Source organism: Mustela erminea, chromosome 12 (genome assembly GCF_009829155.1).
Source record: "Mustela erminea isolate mMusErm1 chromosome 12, mMusErm1.Pri, whole genome shotgun sequence".
In the NCBI taxonomy this organism is placed as follows: Eukaryota; Metazoa; Chordata; class Mammalia; order Carnivora; family Mustelidae; genus Mustela; species Mustela erminea.
Genome location: NC_045625.1, coordinates 22,215,508 through 22,237,718, shown reverse-complemented (window position 1 = coordinate 22,237,718; position 22,211 = coordinate 22,215,508). Strand labels below are relative to the sequence as shown.

The following is a 22,211-nucleotide window of genomic DNA, read 5'->3' as shown; positions in this document are numbered from 1 at the left end:
TTATATTTCCTATCTGCCAGATGTGGGAGACTTACCTTCACAGGTCTGGCCAGATGCCCGATATCCCTCCTTGCAGACACAGTCTTCCGGAGATGTACTTCCAGGTGGAGAAGTATGATTTTCATCAGGACATGGAAGACAAGTGCCGATTCCTCCTGGAGAACCTTCTGGTTTGTATGTCCCAGATGGGCAAGCTGGGGAAATCCATTTTATATGAATTAATGATACATGAATTGATAGTTAACAGTATTTTTGAGACTAAGAAGGCAGGAAAAATACTTCAGCAGAAAGAGAAGATTGCATTAAAGCATCACAGTATTAAATATTTAATTATTATTGAATTATTCTTATTCATATTGATGAGTATTTCTAGCAAAAGTTCAGTAAATATTTGCGCAGATCCTCAAGAAGATGCAAGACAGTGTGGTCTCCTTTAAACAGAAGTTAGCAGCTGTAGAAGAAAATGATTAAGATAAACACACAGATGGAGAAGAAAATACAAATTGTAACAACAAAATTAAACTTGTCTTTTGAGACAGTAAAAAGAAGCCATAAAATTCCAGAACAACAGAACTGAGTAGACCTAGGAAAAGTACTAGTTGTGATAGTAACGCAAGAATATATTCCTTACTTGAAGATTTGGAAAAAAAAAAAAAAAAAAAAAAAAAAAAAAATTCATCAAGTTTAGGCAAAATTAATAAAAAGTGATTTGACATCCAGGATAAAGGAAAATCAATCATCTAGGAAAGAAAACCAAAATATTTATAAATGGGAAAACCAAATTAATATTTCATTTCTCCTGTGCAAAAATAAATGGCAGGAGAAAGAATGGAAGTAAGATATATAGGTATGTGGAAAAATTATTATGAACCCCAAATCTTGTATCTGGGCAAGCTATTGGTAAATATGAGGAAGAGAAAGCCATTGAAGGGGGGCCTAGGTGACTCCATTGTTAAGCGTCTGCCTCGGGCTCAGGGCATGATCCCAGGGTCCTGGGATTGAGGCCTGTATAGGGCTCCCTGCTCAGCAGGAAGCCTGCTTTTCCCTCACCCACTCCCCTTGCTTGTGTTCTCTCTCTTGCTGTGTCTCTCTCTGTCAAATAAATAAAATCTTTAAAAAAAAAAGAAAGAAAGAAAGAAAGAAAGAAAGAAAGAAAGAAAGAAAGAAAGCCATTGAAGGATATGCATGGCTCCTGGAAATAAAGACGCACTTTACTGACTGAAAAGAAATCAAAATTAAAAACTCAAGTATGGGAAGAAATGGTTTTTAATAAACTGCTTGAGATTAAGAAACTAGGAGGACATATAGTATATTGCTATACATCTTGCTAAAATTGCAAAAACGAAAAAAAATCAAATAAGTTTCCTTCTTAAAAAGAAAGATGTGATCGAAAGAAGAAAATAAGCTTTGCACAATATAAAAAAATTGGGAGATGAATGGGAAGAGAACAAGGGAGAGTTCTCATTTCTTTTTATATACATCAATATGATAAAAATGAAAGAAAAACCGAGGGTCACATTTGTACATTAAAAAAAACACAAATAACTATAACTAGAAAAAGAATACGTAACCTCCAAATCATTGGAAGAGGAAAAATCCCAAAGAATGAAGATAGGAAAACATTGGGAAAATAAAAGAAATAGCAGAAAGAATGAAAAACAAAACAGCATAAACTGGGGCATGTGGGTGGCTCAGTTGGTTAAGCTTCTGCCTTTAGCTCAGGTCATGATTCCAGGGTCCTGGAATCAAGCCCCGAATCAGGGTCCTTGCTCAGTGGGGAGCCTGCTTCTCCCTCTCCCTCTGCCCACTTCGTTCACTCAAGCATTATCTCTCTCAAATAAGTAAATAAAGAAAATCTTTTTAAAAATCATAAACTAATATAAGAAAACCCAAAGATATCATCTATAATAAATAATAACCATGGGTTAATTTAATCCTGTTGGTAAGATACACACCTAAAATAAGCTGACTCACAGGTAAAAATAAGTGGATGTACAAAGATACTCTAAATATGTTTTAATATATATATTAAATATATATTTAATATATTACTTATATTATTATAAGTATTATAATTATACATTATATAATTATATATTACTCTATTAATATATATATTATATATATTATATATTATATATTATAATATATGACAAAGAACGAGAACTAGAAATTTCTTACAGAAGAAATGAAAATAACCAGTAGTCACAGAATAAACAGTTTAACCTCACTCATGATAAAGAAATGCAAAGTGATAGCTACTTTTTAATTTGGCAGAATTTTTTTTAAAGATTTTATTAATTTATTTAACAGACAGAGATCACAAGTAGGCAGAGAGGCAGGAGAGAGAGAGGGGGAAGCAGGCTCCCCTCAGAGCAGAGAGCCTGATGTGGAGCTCAATCCCAGCACCCTGGGATGATGACCTGAGCTGAAGACAGAGGCTTTAACCCACTGAGCCACCCAGGCGCCCCTAATTTGGCAGAATTTTTAAAGCATGTTAATACCGCTGATTGCCAGTAAGCAGGTAAGCAAACAGGTTCTCTTCCTCTAGGACAACTGGAGGGTAGACATCAAAAGCCCCAAAAAGAGCTTTCCTTTTAGCAAAGCACTTCACTTCTAAGAATTTGTCCCAAGTAAAGGTTAATAAATATGTATGTATAATTGTTGTTTATCATTACACACTCAGCACTGGCTATAACACAAATGCCAAGAGATGGGGAGTTTGTTAAATTCTTATGACACATCCATCCCGTGGAATATTAGCCATAAAAATACAATTCTTAACACAGAAAATCATCCAAATTATGTAGTTGAGTGAAAAAAAAAGGGGGGGGATGTCTCAAACAACGTTATGTATTATGTGATCCTTTTTGGCTAAAAAATACATATATAAGACTTCAAGGAAATGATCTTTAAGGTTATATATGCATGATAGAATTATGAGACTTTCAGGTTCATTTTTGTTGATCTCCATTTTCTAGTTTTGCTACGCTGAATAGGTATTGTGCAAAAACAATTAAAAGTAAATTAAAATTACATGCAAAAGAAAGTCATTGTCGCAGATGTTATATTTCATGTCACCGTTACTGGTTCTCTGACCTCAGAGATCATTTTGATTCCTCCTTCTCCCTCTATCTCTTCCAAAAATCCAAATGAAAACCATGTTGTTTGGATTTTATTCCTTAAAAATCCTCTGCATTTCCCCTCCTCCCTCCATCAGCATTGCCCTGTCTTAGATCTGGACCTACGATCTCTCATCCAGGTTCTTACAAAGTCCTTTACTGGTTCCTCAGTCTCCATCTCTACTCCATTCCATCATGAATGTTGCTGCCTCAACATCATCCTAAAATATAAATCCGATCAAATAACTTTCTACTTAAAAACTATACCAAAAGGATGAGGCCCATTCTTTACTCTGACATATAAGGACATCTTTGCTCTGTCTGCAGCCTTCCTGTATGCCTGCTATAAAGGACCCATGAATTCTGGTTAGAACCTGCTTCAGAATCAAGGACAGCCTAGTTTTGCACTAGGCTCCCCCTATCCCGCCCCCGTCAATGTACTGGACTTGGGAGTTTGAACAACGACTTCGTTTCTCTGAGACATGGTTCCTTTGTGTGTAATAGGAGTAGTACCTCCATTATAAGTTTTATTGTTCAGATTAATTGAAATAATGAGAGTAAAGCAACACTATCTGACATGTAGTTAGCGTTCAGTAAATTTCAGAATAAGGTCCCAAGCCAATCTTAACTTTCTCAACAATAAAAGAGATCATTATACTTCCTTCCTAGAGGCCTGGTTGATGCTGTAGTGCTTGGTAGATATTACCTCTCTTTCTTCCACTTAGCTTCCGCCTTTGCACGTGCTTTCCTTTGTCTGAGTGAACCTCCAGCATCCTTCAAGGCTAATTCATTCTTCAAAGCTCCTCCCACTTTTTCAGATTTTGGTGGCTACGTTTCTGAGCCCCCGTAGTACATTACCCTTACCCCGTAGTACATGTCCCACTGAATGGAATATGTGCACCTGTCTCTCTCTCTCAGGGGGCAACCTGCTCTTGCCTGTTCCAAGAGTCTTCCAGTGATGACACCATCCCATTTCCCGACCAACAGTGACTCAATCAAAGGAGGGCAAGAAAAAACAAGCTGCGTTGGAAGGTGGCAGTGGGTTTAATGTGGAGGGAGGACTAAAGTCAGAGAGAATAACCACTGGGTGAAGCGAAAGGACACTGCACTTGGGGTCAAGACAACTGAGTTGCAACCTTGGCTCTTCTACTGACGAGCTTTGCGGTCACTGGCAAGCAACTTTCTTTTCTCTTCCTACAAAATGCACAAGTTACAACTAATGAGGACTACGACCATTTCAATGCTAACATTTGATGTTTCCATAAATAGAATAATACTAGAAAGTAAGTTAAAGAAAACTTCCATATGAGCAGTCAGATTCTGTTTACAGATTTTATGATTTATTTTTAAAATAATATTACATAAAAAGGAAGTCATCTTAACAATATTACCCCCCAAAATGGTTTGAGTAATTGAGAGCTGACAACACTGGAGAACAGTGTTTTGGATAAAAATATCCAAAAGTACATTTGGAAATGTATTGTGAAATTCATAATGATAATGGAAAACAGACTTCAGGAGAACTATTTAAAGGCATTGCACAATTCTAGTGGGAGAGGTGTAATCAACTTCTTTGATACCCCCCAGGGGGGAGAATTCCTCATCTAAAACCAAGCAAAAGTTGAAAAGACAAAACAAAACTGTGGTTTGAGCAAGTTTCATAAGTGATGGTAAAGGGCTGGGGTACGTTCATTTCTTTCAATATGAAATGGTTCCTTCCTGGAAATGTCCCAAATATTATTTCTTAATTGCTCTTTTAGTTGTTGGTAAAATAAGCACTTTCTCTTTTCAGAAACATCTTGGCGGTTATCAGCTACTATTACTGGAAGTGTGATTCCTGAAGCTCTCATGATGTGCTAATGTTAGATTTTTCTTCAGCTGACAGTGCAATTCTTTGACTGAAATAAATGAAAGCATCAAACCTAGTTTGGAAATAGGAAAATACAAAGAAGCCTCCATTCTCTCTAATCTGTCTTACCCACTAAATATTAATTTGTTAGGTGACTATTTTAGTTAATATAAATAACATATAGAGTAACAAACACTTGATACAATTCCTTCATATACATAACCTAAGATTGATTTTTTAAAATTGGTAAGTATTAAGAGCCTTTTTTCCTTGCACAATTCATCTTTAAAGGTTAATAAATTCCTCTGAAGGCTACAGGAGTAAAGTTGCTGTTTCCGCATTCAGGCTCTTTACTACGCAATTCTAAGGGTGCCCATTTGGGTAGATTACCATGCCATTCAAGAGTCATGCGACTCAAAAGCCCTAGCTTCTGTTCCATGTAGGAAAGGCACCAAGCAAGTGCCTGGGCCCACAGAGAAAGGTTCTTTATTCTTATAACATCAGGTCCCTTCTCAGCATTAGGGATTTGATCTGAACAAGGAATCTGTCCCTACAAATAGTTGTGCTAGGATTTTGAGCACAGGGGTTCACTGCCCTAGAAGAGAACCAGGTTTCCCCAACGCCGAGCTAGTATTTTCACAATGACAAGACAAGCACATGGGCATGCATACGAGGAAACTTGCTTTTACGAGACAGCCAAGATCCTTTCCGTGTTCATTCATGAATTAGATAAGGAGGCTTTTAACTGCCTTGGATACTGCACCGCTGAATCTGTGGTAAATGAATTAGCATCCTGTCAGTCTTCCGGCGATCGGTTAGCTTATTTGGCTGAAGGACAGTGTATTTGGACAAAATTGTGAATTTGAGCAACTGAGTGGTGCCAGCTCAGCAAATGGACCATTGGCTGCAGGATGCCATGTTGCAAAGAGAAGCGTCTGCTCAGACTGGAAAGGAGATTACTGATGGATCAGGACAAGTCTATCAAAAACCAAAAGATAAAATCCTCTAGAGACCCTGTCTGAAAGAGAATGCATCAGCAAAGAAATTATTATATTGCTAAGAATTAACATATGTTACAGAGAGAGAGAGAGAGAGGGAGAGAGGGAGAAAGACAACCTGACTAAGTACAGAATACTTAAGCAAAGCCTTTTTTGTTGAAAACTCCATGTTCTTAATTGTTCTAAGGTGTTTACTGTCTGGATAAGAAATGTGAGATCATCCTAAGTTTTACAACAAAAATTTTGTGGGCAAGTACTTTTAGGAGAGGCCACTGGAGATTTTAACATTATCTTTAACCTTGTTTATTCTTTCTCAAATAGCCAATAACTCAGAATCGTATAAAGAAGAAAATAAAATTTACCGTAAGATAAACCACATTGGGAAGCAGAATCCAATTTTTTATAATTATAAACAACTTTCCCTGTTCCCTTATTTCTTTCATCCACTGAACTTTTTTTCTTAAGCAAAATAACATTAACTTTTCAAACTCATTAGCCTATTGCCAAATTACTTTATATTTCCATTATTTGGACTAAAAGTATGTATCTTATTGTAGCCTCCACTAATACTGGTGATTAATAGTTTTTAAAATTACCAGTTAATCAGGCCATTTTGGAGCCTGTGGAGGCCTGCTGTGAATAGGACTCCTAAAAATGACAAAAATGTCTGGAAGGTCATGGTCCAAGGCCATTTTTGCGGGCTACAGGTGGGGTTTCTGGAACCAGAGGGAGCATACGGCTCTCCTTAAAATTGAAGGTGTTTATGCTTGAGATGAACCTTAATTCTATCTAGGCAAGAGATGCGCTTCTATGTATAAAACAAAGAACAACACAGTGACTCTTGGTGGAAAACAAAAACAAAACAAAACAAAACAAAAAATCCAGAGTAATCTGGGGAAAAGTAACTTGTGTTCATGGAAACAGTGGCAAGGTTCATGAAAAATTCCAAAGCGACTTCGTTGCTGAGGGCATTGGCCATAGAATCCATGTGATGTTGTACTCCTCAAGGATTTAAACTTAATGAAAAGTGAATAAATAAAGATGCAGATGAGTTCTCTTGTAAAAGTAAAAATAAAATAAAATAAAATAAAATAACCAATTAATCAATTACTTAAATGTGAAATCCTATGCGTTTCAGTGCAACAGAGCTCAGCTTGAACCTAGTGTGGATCTGTCCCTGAGATTCAGACATGTATAGGTCTATTGCTTGAAGAACTTGAGAACCTTCTGGGAGAAAACTCCATCCATGGTAAGAGTACTATTCAAAATATTACAACTCAGAATGGCATGATTGTTGATCAATAACAACAGACATCAGCTGTAAGATGAAGCAGAATTCTACAGGCCCGCTCATCTGCTAGGTATTACCTCTACAGGTGCTGGGCGATGGGACAGATGCCAGCGAGCCTGGAATAGGGCTCAGATCAGTACGGGAACATTCAAGAGACTTAGGGCAGTAGCTATTCACCAATCCAGTATCTTAACCATGTTTACAACGGTACTAATGCATAACTGCTGAAAATTAGTCTGTCCTAAGGAAAGAGAGAAATTGCACACTTTGGATCTAAGAACAACCTTGGCAGTAAGAAAAGCAGAAAAATTCTGAGTATGGTTTGGTGTTTGTTGTCAAATTCATTTCCCTGCGGTCTTACAAGGAGTGTTAAGTTATGAGTCAAGTCTTAGGTCATACTTGCCTTGGATATTCTCCCTCCCTCATTGTCTCTACCTCACTTCAGTAAGCCTTTAAGGTCTTTGGGAGTTTGGAAATGTCGATATGTGATGTTTTCCATGCCCATTGTTGTTACACTAATCTAGGACCTTATTATTTTATGACTTGATTGATTCTGTAACCTCCATATGTATAACTCTTCTTCTAGGTTACTCCACATTTGGTGATTTCTGTTCACAGATTCCAAATTAATATCCCTCTAACATAGCTTCAATCAATCACACCATTTTCCTGCTCAGAAATCTCCAAATGCCTGCAGTTAGCTGTTAACCAAAGGCCATCTCTGCAGCCTGGAATTCAAGTCCTAGTACAATCTAGTTCCTACTCCCAAACTTTCTGGCCCAGAACGCCACTATGTTCATAGATTTAGCCCATTCACGCATCCATACAAGCTACTGCTAATATCCATCACAGGACATTCTATTCTGCACAGTGGTATCTCCTATTTATAACTGTCCAAATCCTGTCATTCAAACCCAAAGCAAATCCCATCACCTCCATAACCAAAAGTAAATATTTTTATAATATCTATAGCATTTTGTATATCATATTATATATGTTGGATCATTTTAATTTTCATTTAATTTCAGTTACTTAGAACTGGATTAACCATAATGCTTTGTTCATGGCACACATTCTGACTTCTGAATAGTTATTAGATGGCTCCATTTCATAATAAGCTACTTTAAGGAAAGTACTGGGCAACAATCATATCTTCCAAAATAGCTGAAAGATACTCGATAATTAAAAGAGTCAATGGATAGAGTTAAATGACTCCCTCCTGTAGTTTCCATAAACCCCCATTTAGAATGAGCCGTCCCACCTGGCATTCATTCTGATATCTGTGTGGTCTTGTCTACTGCACTTCGAAGTAGTCCACTCATCTAGCAATGTTTTCCTTCCATCTTCCCACATTAAAATGTTTGGATTGTTTTCTGAATAATCCATATGTAAATAAAATTGTAAGTATTTCACTCTGGCCACTGCAATGCTTTCAACACATTAAATTTCACTGTGTCACCACCTTTCTCCCATTTCACCCATTAATGTAGGGTGTGGTGCAAAGGATCAAGTGAGAATCCTTGGAAGAGAATTCTGGTAATTATTACTGGCTCTGACACTGTCTGCCCTTCTCTGCGTTATATAACCAATTAAAGAACTGGTTTTTCCATTACGATACCATGGGTGATCATGTTTGTAACCAACTAGTTGGAACGCTAAAATTTCACAACCCTCTGCAGGGATGAGAAGGATATGACAGGTAACAGGATACTGGGGATCGAGAATAAGACAGAGTTCCACCTGCACCCTGACAGACATTGTAGTCTTACACAGATGATTAAAAGGGGCAAAGTACCATGTTATGTGAGAACACATAAGAGAGACATTACCTAGACATGAAGCAGTCGGTCAAAGTGATTTCAGAGAGACCAGAACCATGCACAAAAGGGAGAAGTGTACATGTAGGGGGACAGCATTTAAAACAGAGGGACCAACACGTGCGGGCCCAGAGGCAGGAGAGAGCATGCTTGAAAACACAAGCATTCACTCTGGCTGGAGTACAGACGGGTGAGGCTAGAAAAGTAAGTGGGTGCCAAAACCACGAAGAATGGATAGGCCACATTCAAAAGCTAGGAGTTTATCCTTACAACGGTGAGAACAGGGAAAATGCTCAAGTTAAGGTATGTGACAAGATCACTCTGGGTGACTTCTGGAGAATTATTTTGAAGGACAATAACATTTCATTCTCAAACACATGTTGATTCTGCCACTCCTATTTTTCCCTATATGTAAGGATCATTTCAGAACTTTAAGTTATGATGAATGATTTTTTTTTTTTGCCTACTTGCAAAAAATCAAAATTTCATAACTTTTTCTAAAACTGTTATCCTTTATTTATTGGTCATTAGTTATTTTTTTCCATTTTACTTTTGGTTTCAATTGGGCATAAGATGTGAGAAAAAGAGACATCACTGCTTCCACAAAAGGTGTGCCTAGTTAAGTTAACAGATAGAAAGCAATACCACTGTTGAATGCATAAACCCAACATGGAAAAATCTGTCACCAGAGAAGATATGATGACACAAAAAGTAGAAGAATCTGTTTCTGAGAAGATGAAGTAGATGTACTTTTTCTTAGTCTTCCTGGTAAGTACAACTAAAAACCCTGAATGTTATATATAAAATAAACATAAAATGACACTAATAAAAAGGCAGACTACCTAGGGATCTTAAGAACCAAAGCCCAACAGGGTAGTGAATTCCATGGGATTCCTTTTTCCTCACACATTCCAGACTTAGGGCCAGAGTAGTTAGCCATTCAAAACACCGATGGGAATGGACAAAAACTCCAAAACAATAAAATACTGCTCTCTCTGGCCAAAGGATGAAAAAATGGCAGTTAGGACACTTTAAGACAAGAACCAGTCAACTCCTCTAGCCCAAACACCACAGAAAAACTGTGGCCCAGTGTAGCCATACCACGCAGAGACCAAGTGGGAAGTCTAGATTTTTTCTCTTGCAAAGCTCTAGCAAGGCACCCCAACACCTCTGCCAGAGTGGTATCAGTGACGGCCAAGTAGAGAGGTGGATCTTGCACGCCAAGGGAGGTGACAGTGGTGAGGGTTGTGTCTCACTTCCACACTCACCAGGAAGTAGCAAAGGGGTCTTCCCTCATGCCCTGTGGAGTGGTATCAGAGCTGGCCCATGAAGAGTCAAAACTTTCATCACCACCAAGCAGCAAAGAGGTCTCCTCTTTGTAGTGTCTGGGAGGTCATGCAAGGAGCAATAAGGAAACCTTCCTAGAACCAAAAATTCCATCCACATCCAGCAGTAACGAGGATCCCCCTCACATACACATATCAGTGTCAGTGGGAGCAAAATGAGGGTTATAGATAGCTATGCTCACTTGGCAGGAGTAAGGCAATGCTCCTCATCCCTCTTTCTCTGCTGAGGGAATGATTACATAACATTCTTGAGATGACAAAATTATAGAAACGGAGAACAGATTAGAATTTGGAAGAGGTCAAAGTGAGGGCAACTAGGAGCAGAAGGGCAGTGTCTGGGTTCTAAAAGAGCACATTATGAATCCTTGTGGTTTCCATCTTGATTGCATCCATGCCAATATATGCAGCGTGATACTACACGATAATTTTTTTTAAAAGATTTTATTTATTTGACAGAGAGAAATCACAAGTAGGACAAGTAGGCAGAGGGGCAGGCAGAGAGAGAGGAAGGGAAGCAGGCCCCCTGCTGAGCAGAGAGCCCTATGTGGGACTCAATCCCAGGACCCTGAGATCATGACCTGAGCCAAAGGCAGCGACTTAACCCACTGAGCCACCCAGGCACCCCACTACACGATAATTTTACAAGATGTTATCGCTGGAAGGATCGAGGAAAATTATATATGGGATCATTCTGTATTATTTCTTAAAACTACATGTAACAATCTGAAAGTTTTGAAGGGGCGAGGGGTGGGAGGTCGGGGTACCAGGTGGTGGGTATTATAGAGGGCACAGATTGCATGGAGCACTGGGTGTGGTACAAAAACAATGAATAATGTTATGCTGAAAATAAATTTTAAAAACATTTATAAATAAATAAATAAATAAATAACAAAAAAACTACATGTAACACTACAATTATCTCAAAAGGAAAAAAATGTGATAAAAATTCAAGAGCAAAAGGAAAAGAAGCAAAATTTCAAGGTGCATCTGAAAATATCCAAGATGGAGAAAATGGATTTTGGAGTGTGGAGTTCCTAAGGTCACCATGCAGGTGTGGTTGGCTGGTGGCCAGGGCTGTTTCTTCATGTCCAACTACTGCTTTACAGGTACCTTGAACCATGAAACACAGTATGATGAAGATGGTACATGAGTATTGGGACGATTGGAAATTGCTATTCCTCCTGCACAAATTCATAAATGGACCTTCTTATTTACATATCAGTTTCAATGAAATTTTATAGTTCCTCATGAGGGTCACACAATTCTCTTTCAAATTATTCTTAGGAAATATATATTTATATTTTTATTACTGTGAATGGGATGCCATAAGATTTTTTAAACTTAATGTTCCTGCATAAAAATTTATTGATTTTGAAGTATTTCTCTTATCATATTATAAATCTATTAAATTCTAGTAATCACTAGAATTTATTTCTCTGTATTTTCTAGGTTAAGAATAATACTGTATACCACAGGAAAACAACTCTTCTTGTTTAAAATATTAAATATTGATGGTAAAACAATAAACTTGCTTTATTAATGTTTATAGTTGTTTGCAGTATTTCACATATAAAGTGCATTTGATTAATTTTTTTCTTATCACTTGTTTCATGGTCCATATTTTCATATATCTGCTTCCATATTTTGACAAAAATTTTTTTTAAGATTTTATTTATTCATTTGACAGAGAGAGACACAGTTATCGAGGGAACAGAAGTAGGGGCAGTGGGAGAGAGAGAAGCAGGCTTCCTGTGAGCAGGGAGCCCAATGTGGGGCTTGATCCCAGAACCCCGGGATCATGACCTGAGCCCAAGGCAGAAGCTTAATGGCTGAGCCACCCAGGTGCCCAACAAAATTTCTAAATTTCAAGTTTTAAGAGAAATTTTCCTAACTACTAACATTACGCTACATGCAGTAATAATGGTTTGCTTTATGTATTTGTTAAATGATTGCTTAAATGGTAAAAATCCACAATATCCTGGTTAAGTGACTGATTTAATGGTAAAAATGCACAATCTCCTGGCATACTATATCTTGCAGTGTTATATGCATTAAAATCCTTTTCCAAACCATCAATCATCAATACATACAAATAGCTTTACATACACACACATGCACACACACACAACACACACACACACAAACACGCGGGAGCACACCAGTGACACAGTTTTATGAGTAGGTTTGGAAAACAATGTCAATAATTAGATAACATGAAAGAGATAAAATGTGTTATTAGCCACTTCCTATGTTGAACTCAGCCTTCCAGATGGCCCGCTTTGATTCTAAGCCAGTGTTTCTCAGGGTCAGTAGACTTGTTCACCTTCACTTCTCCAAAAAAGGAATGGAAAATTCCCAGGAAGTTGGGAACCAAGCAGAGTTTCCATATGCTGTGTTCTAGTATCTGAACATGCAGTGTGCTTTATTATCTCTTTACTCATTCATTCTTCACTCCAAGTTTACTAATGCTTACTCCAAGTCCCTGTGCCATGTCTCAGAGGCTATTAAAAAAGAAAGAGACATGGATGTAATCCTGCCCTAAAGGGATTCACGGAGTATTAAAGAAGAAAAACTTAGCCCAAATGATCATACTGTATAGTGTTTTAACCAAAGAAGATACTGAAGAAAACCAAAGACTTTAGCTTTAACTCACTGCTACAGCAATGAATCTATGGAAGAAGGGATAAAAGGGAAGGTTTCGTAAGAAAAGTGAATTTGTTGTGAATCCTGAAGTACTGTCAAGAAAGGGACAGACAAGATGTGGAATATTCTAGGCAAAGGTGACAAGGCACGGAACCATGAAAGGCGGTGAAGTGGCGGAGGAGCCACAGCAATTTGTGGCAGCCGGAGCAGAAGATGCTTCCGTGATCATAATTAAGAGATAACTTAACCCTAGTAGAATCACATGGCTTTGATATTCCCTCTAAAAGTTTACAAAGAGAAATGGTAATGCTTTTTTGATCTTATGCTAAAGCATGAACTCAGTTTGTCCCTACAGAACATGGTTTCTCAAGCTCAGTACTACGGGCATTTGGAACTTGCTGGTGACTGTTTAGTGTACTGTAGGATATTCAGCAGCGTCCCTGGCCCCTAGCCACTAGATGACAGGAGCTCCTTCCAGCTGTGACAACTAATATTGTCTCCAGACATTGCCAAAAATCCCATGGGGAGCAAAATCGCCCCCTATTGAGAACCACACAGGTAGAGAGTCTAATAATTTAAATTCATCAAGCACTTATTATAAGCCAAGCATCCTAGCAAGCTTTCTGCACACATTAACTTATTTTATTTTTATGACCATCCTGCTATTATTAAGCCCAATGTATACACTAGAAAACTGAGGTCCACAGAGGTCAAAGAACTTGCCCAGAAAAACACAGTAAGTGACAGAACTAGGATTCATGAATAGAATTCATGCTGATAACTGCAGTCAATGACTATACATACATAGATATACACATGTGTGTATATATATATATGATAAGATATATCAATCTTACGACCACCAGCATTTAGCATACTACATGGCATATCATAATTTCCCTGTGTTTGGCTTTCTGCAGCTTGGGCCATCATTCTCAAATCGCTCACACTGGCTAGTCATCTAACATTTAGTACGCACCAAACCTTGTACAGAGCCCACAGAACCAAACATATGGGATGCTAAACTACAACTCAGAAGCAACAGTTCACCTTAAATATAACCTGTAAAGAGCAGCAAAATATTTCTGGATCATTTCTTTGATGGATAATGACCGTGCAATGAGTGTTAACGGATGGACTGTGGGCAGTATAATGGCTCAGAGGCAGCACGAGTACTGGGATCCGAGACAGCTGGGTCTGCATGCTAATGTCTTTACAGTTGAGTGACATTAGGGAAACCTTAAATTCTCGAACACTGTTTCCTCTTCTGCAAAATGAGGAACCTAAGTAGACAAAAACTTTGCAAGAGCCATGTAGTTGCGGCATGAATCATTTTGAGAAACAATTATCAGAACCTCAGCATTGCCAGGGACTCCTACCTAAGGTGATGTACCAGAGAAAGCATCTAGAGCACTTTTTGCAACTGCCCTTCATTCATTTTTCAAAAGAAATGTGTGTTTTTCATCCCTTCTAAGTCTTACTAGGGTACACTGTCCCAAGGCAGCAAAGCTCCAGCACGACTCAAAATCTTGATACCTGGAGACCTTCCTTTAATTAAGGTACAATAAGCAAGTCCTCTAAGAAATGTTCCCTGTTTTACACATACTTAAGTTAAATATCATTCTGTATTTCCTGACATTGGAAATGGAGTATTTTGGTTCATTTCTGGGATGTCCTGAATTCAGAAATATTGTAGGCTGGGAGAGTGGGAACAAAGGTGTTGTTCATTTATCACCTCTTCTTTTCAACTTCCTGACTAGTGTCAAAGAATATGTCACTTCTTCAGAGGAATCTGATGAGGGCAAAGCAAGGGAGACAATCTCCATGGGAAATACTGAAGGTGGCAGCTACATATTCTATCCAGCTGAGAAACTCAAGAGCAGGCTCTCTGCCTTATTTGCCAACTATGGAAATCTAAAATACTATGTTGGCCACCGGAATCTGCATTAGCTTATTGAGGCTTTTTATCTCAGAAAATAAGTCTGATTTGGAAAATAGATTTAACTGTGTGAAATATTTTCGCAAATAAGTTATATATAGATATTTGTCCATAGATAAATAAGCTGAATCTATAGCTCCAAAATTTTGGTAAGGATATATTAATGCACATTCTAAGATAAAATAATTTTATCGGAAGCTACTGGACTGCTAAAGGTTTATTAAAATTTGTATTGCTTTGATTTTCCCAGATATGATTAGATTAAACAATGCGCTTCCATGTGAAATAGTAATGGGTAGTCTTTTAACATGTCCTAGCAAAGTTCCTTTGGGGGACTTCCGAGAAACTTGTGAAAAAAATGAATGATTATAATGATTGTAGTGATTGGGTAATATGTCCTTTTGCAAGTCAAAAGTATTTCAATTCTTCAATTTCAATAAAATTGGAAAAGGACTTAAGGGAACAGTCAGCTAATAGATCAACTGCAATATTTTTTTTGATGATGGATAACTCATGTTATTTTTGGCACATAACTCAGGAGGAACTCAAAGAACTGAGTGATGTCAACATAACACAACTCTTTCAAGCCCAATCTACATATTTGTGTGAAGGAGGTTTTCAGCACGAAAACCTATAAAAGTGAAAAATAGAAATGGAATGATGTTGTATGCTCTCTTACTCTAATAATAGAAGTCCATGGACACGTGAATTAATCATGATCCATCTCACAAAGACATGAGTCTCCAACAGCAGCTTATTTCTACAGGTAGTATCAAAAGGAATATTATCTTTGACAAATTTTATACAAATAACACTTATAATAACTCAATCGAACAGCAATTCTGGGTCACAGAAAATTTATAAATTTCATATGTCCATATATGTCCATAATTTTTGTGGCAGAGAAGCAGAATTCTGTGATTCATAAAAGGCTTTAAAGTATAAAAATACACTGCATTTCAATGAGGTAGTGCAAGTAGAATGGACAAGCTCTAAGAAAACAAGAAACCATGCACAGTTTCTGCATTGAAAAAAGCTGCTTCATAAAGGGATTACTACTAGAAAGAATCAAATTTGTTATAATATTTAGATTTCAATGGGTACATTTAAAAGTGATATCATAGTTTTATTTTAGAAGTCAATACAGGGGTACCTGGGGGGCTCAGTCGGTTAAGCATCTGCCTTTGGCTCAGGTCATGATCCCAAAACCCTCGGATCGAGTCCCACATCAGGCTCCCTGCTCAGCGGGGATCCTGCTTCTCCCTCTCCCTCTGCCTGCCATTCCCCATTTGTGCTCTCACATCTCTCTCAAATAAATAAATACAATCTTTTTTTTTAAAAAAAAAAAAAGTCAATACAGTATTACGGAAATACCATCTATTAAAATCTTGCTGAAAATTTTCCAACAGCTACTTTCGACAAGGGGTATATGGGTTTTCAATTTTTTAGGGGTTACATGAGCAAAATATTTAAAGACTATCAATTAGCAGATGTTAAATGTTTTCCTTTTCATTGTTGTTGGAGTTACGGGGCCAGGGAATAGAAGGAAAAAGGTAAGATTTCATAAAGATATCATAACAGGAATTAGTTATAATCTTTATTTTGACATTTTAGAATACTGGATATATTTTTATGAGTATTTCTAAAAAAAAAAAAATACAACATACTGACTTGGGGAGGCTCAGGTTTAAAATGACAATAGAAGAGGATCTTAAGCTCACCTTGCCCCAAAGTCGTATCACCTCTGTGGCTATATATGGAACAACTTCCTCTAAAAACAATCTAAAGACTGAGCAAGCCCTATGCATCAGACCCACACCAAGGCAAGTAGAAGAGTCTAAGACACAATCCTACCGTAAACCCCATCCCTACCTGGAGTGACCCACCACTGTGAGGAAATGCAAAGCCCTGAGATTCTCCCTAAGGAGGGAAAGGTTTGAACCCCACATCAGGCACCTGAACTCCTAAGACTTACACCTGATTGATGAGCCCCAGAAACATCTAGTTTTGAAAACCAACCAGACCAAAGGCTCACATCCACAGCTGCACAGGCTGTAACCAACAGAGAAGCAGCTCTCATGAGGCTCTTACTGCTCCCTCGCCCCCACTCAGCGGGAGCAGCCCATCCAGGGGCTCCCAGACTTCATGGGATGAGGCTGTTTGCCAGCCTTACAGGGCCAACCTGAGGGCAGTCATCTCAGGCAGCTCACAGCTGGAAGCCTGCTGGCTGGCGGGCACCATCTTCACACTTGCTCTAGTTGCTGGGCACCATCGTATTCGTTTGTTTTAAACACTAGGCTTTTTTCCCTTTTTCCCAGCAGGAACCATCTGTACACAGTCCCTCTGCCATACTCTACAGTGGCAGCATCTCCCATCTGGTGCCCTGGCTTTGCTGCTGCGGCCTAGAGGGTACCCCTTGATTCCCTGGCTTTGGTGGCCCGGGGCTGGTGCTCCTGGGTCCTACATATGGTACCAATGGGAGAGAGAGTCTTGGGTAGGCTACCACCCCAGGGCACCACACAGATAGCAGACTGAAAGACACCCTCTTGTCTTTCTTTCAAAGAGGACTGCTGCCTATCCTGGAGCTTGGCCTGCAGGCGTAGGTCTCAGGTTTGGCACACAGAGGCCTTCTGCTTTGAAGGAATGGAGGCAAGTGGATGCTACCTTGGAGCTTTCCTTCAGCCTCCTGACAGCCACCAATAACTCCCTCGAAAGAGCTTACACACTCCACTGGAGCCTCAATTTTTACCACTGCCCCCGAGGGGACACTTCCAGATCCCCTGGCTCTGGAGGTGGGCAGGGTGTCTATGAGCATTCCCACAAGACTATACATATTTGCATACTTTAAAAACTGCCTGAGGGTCTGGCTTCTAACCAGCCTGCAGTCAGATGCTATCTTAGCCCTACCCTTTGGGACACGCTCAGGTCTTGGCGCACCCTCAACAACTGGGAGCCACTAACAATAAAAGCGGCTGCTAGGACAATCACAAAGTTTTGAGAGACAACCAGAGTTAAGGTTCATCTCCTACATGAGGTCATTCCTTCAAGACTGGGAGAGGTGGCTGTTATATCTATGGCACAGAAACCAACACAGAGTCAAGAAAAATAGAGAAACAGAGGAGTATGTGTCAAACAAAAGAACAATGTAAGACCTCGGGGGCGGGTGGGCGGGGAAACCTTGATGAGATGGGGATAACTAACTTACCTGATATAGTTCAAAGTAATGGGTCCTAAAGATGCTCCCCAGCCCAGGAGGAGACTGGAAGAGCACGGCGAGAACGTCAACAGAGAGACAGAAGAACGTACCTAAGAAAAGGGTGCCTGGGTGGCTCAGTACCTTAAGTGGCTGACTCTTGATTTAGGTTCAGGTTATGGGATCAAGCCCTGAGTTGGGCTCCATGCTGGGAGTGGAGCCTGCCTCCGATTCTCTTTCCCCTGCTCCTCCCTGCCCCACATGCTTGTTCTCTCTCTCTCTCTCTCTCTTTCTAGAAAAGGAAAGGACCAAATAAAAATCACAGAGCTGAAGAATGTAATAATTGGACTGAAAATAAAATTTACTGACTTTGGAATTTGGTGATGTTTCGCACCTGTGGTTAAATGCATCTGATTCTATGCATTTTCCTGTTACAAAATCAGGACACCACCAGGACCTTATTCAGTGGAAAACCGAACAAACTAGCCTACTCTAGGCAACAGTTACCCATCCCCCTCCCGATGTTGATGGTAACCAGTGTCAACCTGCTAAGAATATTCCCTCATAAAAAGCATATAGGAATATGTTGTACAGATTCCTTATACCTTACATATCCATTATCAGGCACCGCTGGGGATGTTTTGGGGGGGAAAAAAAAAGCTAAGCTCTGCTCTGAGAACAAGATTGCCAAATGTTTTGGTTTCCATTCAAGAATTTCTAGAGCTCTCTGTCCTCTCTCTTTCCAAAGAAATGACATAATATTTAGACAGGAAAATGTCTGTGCGCAGCACAGGGGTGGGGATTCCTGTGCATATATTTACATGTATGAGATACAAATATTTTAGTGTTTCTATTTCTATAGTGTATCCTCCTTTTATGAAAAATAATACAACTGGGGCTGTCACTCGTTATCCAGCCCTCAGCCTTGGCCCTCCTCCAGCTATAATTTTCAATCTGCAGATTGTTCCAAATTCACTGAAATGGAGTCAATGTCTGCAAAGAAGCAGTGTCCTCAAGATGCCTATTGTCTTCATACTCTGCATCTCTCAAATCCCTTCAGGGGAAAGCTTAGAACATCTGCCATTGCTTGGATTTACAACAAGAGTTCACTGGCTGTTCACAACTGATGCAATGATCTAGTCATCTAAAAATGACTACTCCAGGATATCGACCATTCCCTGAATTTGATTTATTGTTGACAAGGTTTAGCTCAATGTAAATATTTTACATTAAAAAAAGGCATTCTTAAAAATTTCTTCCCATGTGCCTTTGGGCTAGGGATCCTGTGGTGCCGAAAGCAGACAAGGAATCCATGCTTTTGCCTGAGATTTCAATGATGAGTTCTCATCCATTTAAGATTCTGGTATTAAACTTGCCCTCGTACCTACATCCTTCCTCTGGAGTACTGAGGGTAGACAGTACTGAAGGTAGGCAGTGGGCACACATCATGAATTTGTCCGTGCCCATTAGAGTCACTAGTGATGAAGTAGGACAAAGACAATAGTTGGGTGTGGTGGGGAAGGGAACCAGAAGAAGCACAAAAAAGTCTGAGGAATGAAATAGCATGATACTTGGTGGAAACTATAACTAGTTCCAGCTTTTAGCTCAAAGGGTAAAGACAGGCCAACTCAGGCAAAGCCTTTATGCCATGCTAAGAAGCTTGAAGTTTATTCTATGAATGACTCATAACTAAAAAACACTGAGCAGATCTATATCTTATATAACTCATCTTCTTCTTTTCCTTCCTAGTATTTGGTTAAAACATATGAGACTGCTGATTAATATTGATGACCTCATAAAGGCCAAACTAATACTTAACAAAATCTGAAATTGTATTTTTAATTGTGCATTCATTTGTTAAATGTCTATCTCTATGGCCAGATGGTAGGCTCTAGAGCCAGACAACCTGGGTTTACCTCCCAGGTCTATTAGCTGACTCGGAACTAGTTCTTCAACCTCCCAGACTTTAAGATGGAGCAACACTCCAAAGAGTTACTATAAACATTAAGTGAGTTAATACATATCAGTGTTTGGGAAAGGGCCTGGAATATCTTAAGTGCCCTTTAAATATTAATAAATTATTATAGTTATTATTGTGGTCATCCTCATCTGTAACACTGTCCAAATGCCAATGTCAAAGATGCAGGATGAAGAAAGGAATGCTAGAGCTAGAAATGGAAGTAACACCTTCTTTTCATTAGACTCCACACTTCTGTAGTACAGTTCCCTTGACTGAAGTTCACCTAAGGGAACATTTTCTCAACCCTTTAAATGTGGACATGCTGTGTTAAAATTCCACACCTGAGGGGTGCCTGGTGGCTCAGTCGATTGGGCCTCTGGCTTTGGTTTATGTCATGATCTCAGGGTCCTGGGATAGCCCCGAATCCTGAGTCAGGCTCCCCGCCCAGCAGGGAGTCTGTTTCTCCCTCTTCCTCTTCCCTTCCTCGTGCTCCTTCTCTTTCTCTCACTCTTTCAAATAAACCAATAAAATCTTTTATAAAAATTCCATACCTGAATTTCTGAATCATACAAAATATTTATAGTAAATGAAACGGAGTCATTTTCATCAGTAAAAAAAAAAAACAACAACAAAAAAAAACAAAAAAAACTGAGGTTTTTTTTAAAAAACAAAATATCATAAGCCTTTTATAAGACAACAACAAAAAAGGATTGATATGCAAGTGTTCCTGGCCTTTCTCCCTTTGTGGTTCCCCAGAGGGTGATGCAGACTCAAGAGGAAAGAGTGAGAAGGGTAAGGAGTTTGAGTTAGGGCTTGGAAGTCACAACTGTGCTTGAGAGAGAGAGAGAGAGACAGTGTGTGTGTGTGTGTAGAGAGGAATTTGAAGAGATAAGTGCAGAAGAGTTATGGTTTCTAAGGGAAAGGATGATGAGGAAAGTGGGATTTTAAGAATTGCTGTGGTCTATATATCCCTGTTCTGGAGTTAGAAAAAATCAAGAAAAGGACTTACACTATTTTGAAATTTATTTTGATTGCTGTACTGGATTTCTTTTATTGCAATGCTTCCCCCTGAGACTGGACTGTCTGGGGGAATGGATCTTTAAGTATTACAACTATATTTTGGATTCTCTTTCCCTAGAAGAGTTTTTAGTGTTACCAGAACTTCTGTCAAATATGGTTTTTATGGTCAGCCCTCTTATACAAAGGAACAAAGCAACATTCTACCTTGGATTATCTATTTATTATATGGTCCTCACCTCTGTAAAACCGATCAGCACACACTCTCCAAGACCACCAGCTAAAAGCATGTGATTATTTTGAAATGAACTCAAGTTTTGAGCCAACAGAAATTAAAAACCAGTTCAAGCACATTAAGAAATGTCTCATAAAACTGAACTCTTTTGACAAAGTACTACTTGTTAGTAACTGCTAATGAATGTCTTCGAGCATGCATTCAAGTTAAAATGTTCAGGCTATGGAACGGATCTGCAATGATTAGAATCTTTTTGTGCATCAAGGTCTTGTCCTTGAAGCAGCTGCTTACCATAGTTGTGGTGCTCAGGCCATTTCAAGTCTTGGACAGGGCTGAGCAAAGTCATTGTTTGAGAACCCAGGCAACCCTGATTGCCAATCACCCAGAACAAGTAGGGAAAAAGAGAAGAGCTTAGTGATACCACAGTCATCAGCTTTCTTTGCAGTCTCACAGCACCAGGGGACTAAAATAAGGGAAAGACCCTATGGAGCTAGGAGGCCTGGATTCTGCTTCAGCTTGGCCACTTACTTCCCATATGATCATGGGTAGAGTTTCTGCATCTCCCAAGTGAGCAAAGCCCTTACAGCTAGCTCCAGCATTCCTGTCTATGAAATTGATAAATACAATTTACCTCAGGATATTTTCTCCCTAATCAAAGCAACCAAGCTCCACTTTCTTCAACATCCAGTGGTGTATTATCCGACTGCCTTCTCTCACTCGGTATTCTTGATTTTCACTGGAGACTCATCAGGTCAAAATTTATACCGGGGGTGCACGGGTGGTTCAGTCACTTAAGCGTCC

At 39.1% G+C, this 22,211-nt stretch overlaps 1 protein-coding gene and 1 pseudogene across 5 annotated transcripts in view; one reads left to right on the top strand and one right to left on the bottom strand.

Annotated features, from left to right (window-relative positions):
- The window catches only part of SVEP1 (sushi, von Willebrand factor type A, EGF and pentraxin domain containing 1), a 180,227-nt gene that overhangs the window by 124,927 nt on the left and 33,089 nt on the right, over positions 1-22,211 (bottom strand). For 4 of the 5 annotated variants that reach the window (XM_032308801.1, XM_032308803.1, XM_032308802.1 and 1 more), the window contains exon 4: positions 36-194. In XM_032308801.1, coding sequence (XP_032164692.1) covers positions 36-194 — 159 coding nt within the window. Of the gene's footprint in view, positions 1-35; positions 195-8,521; positions 8,544-22,211 lie in introns of those variants that run through there. The other variant, XM_032308805.1, reaches the window with a different exon arrangement.
- Positions 6,633-6,984, top strand: LOC116571081 (annotated as a pseudogene).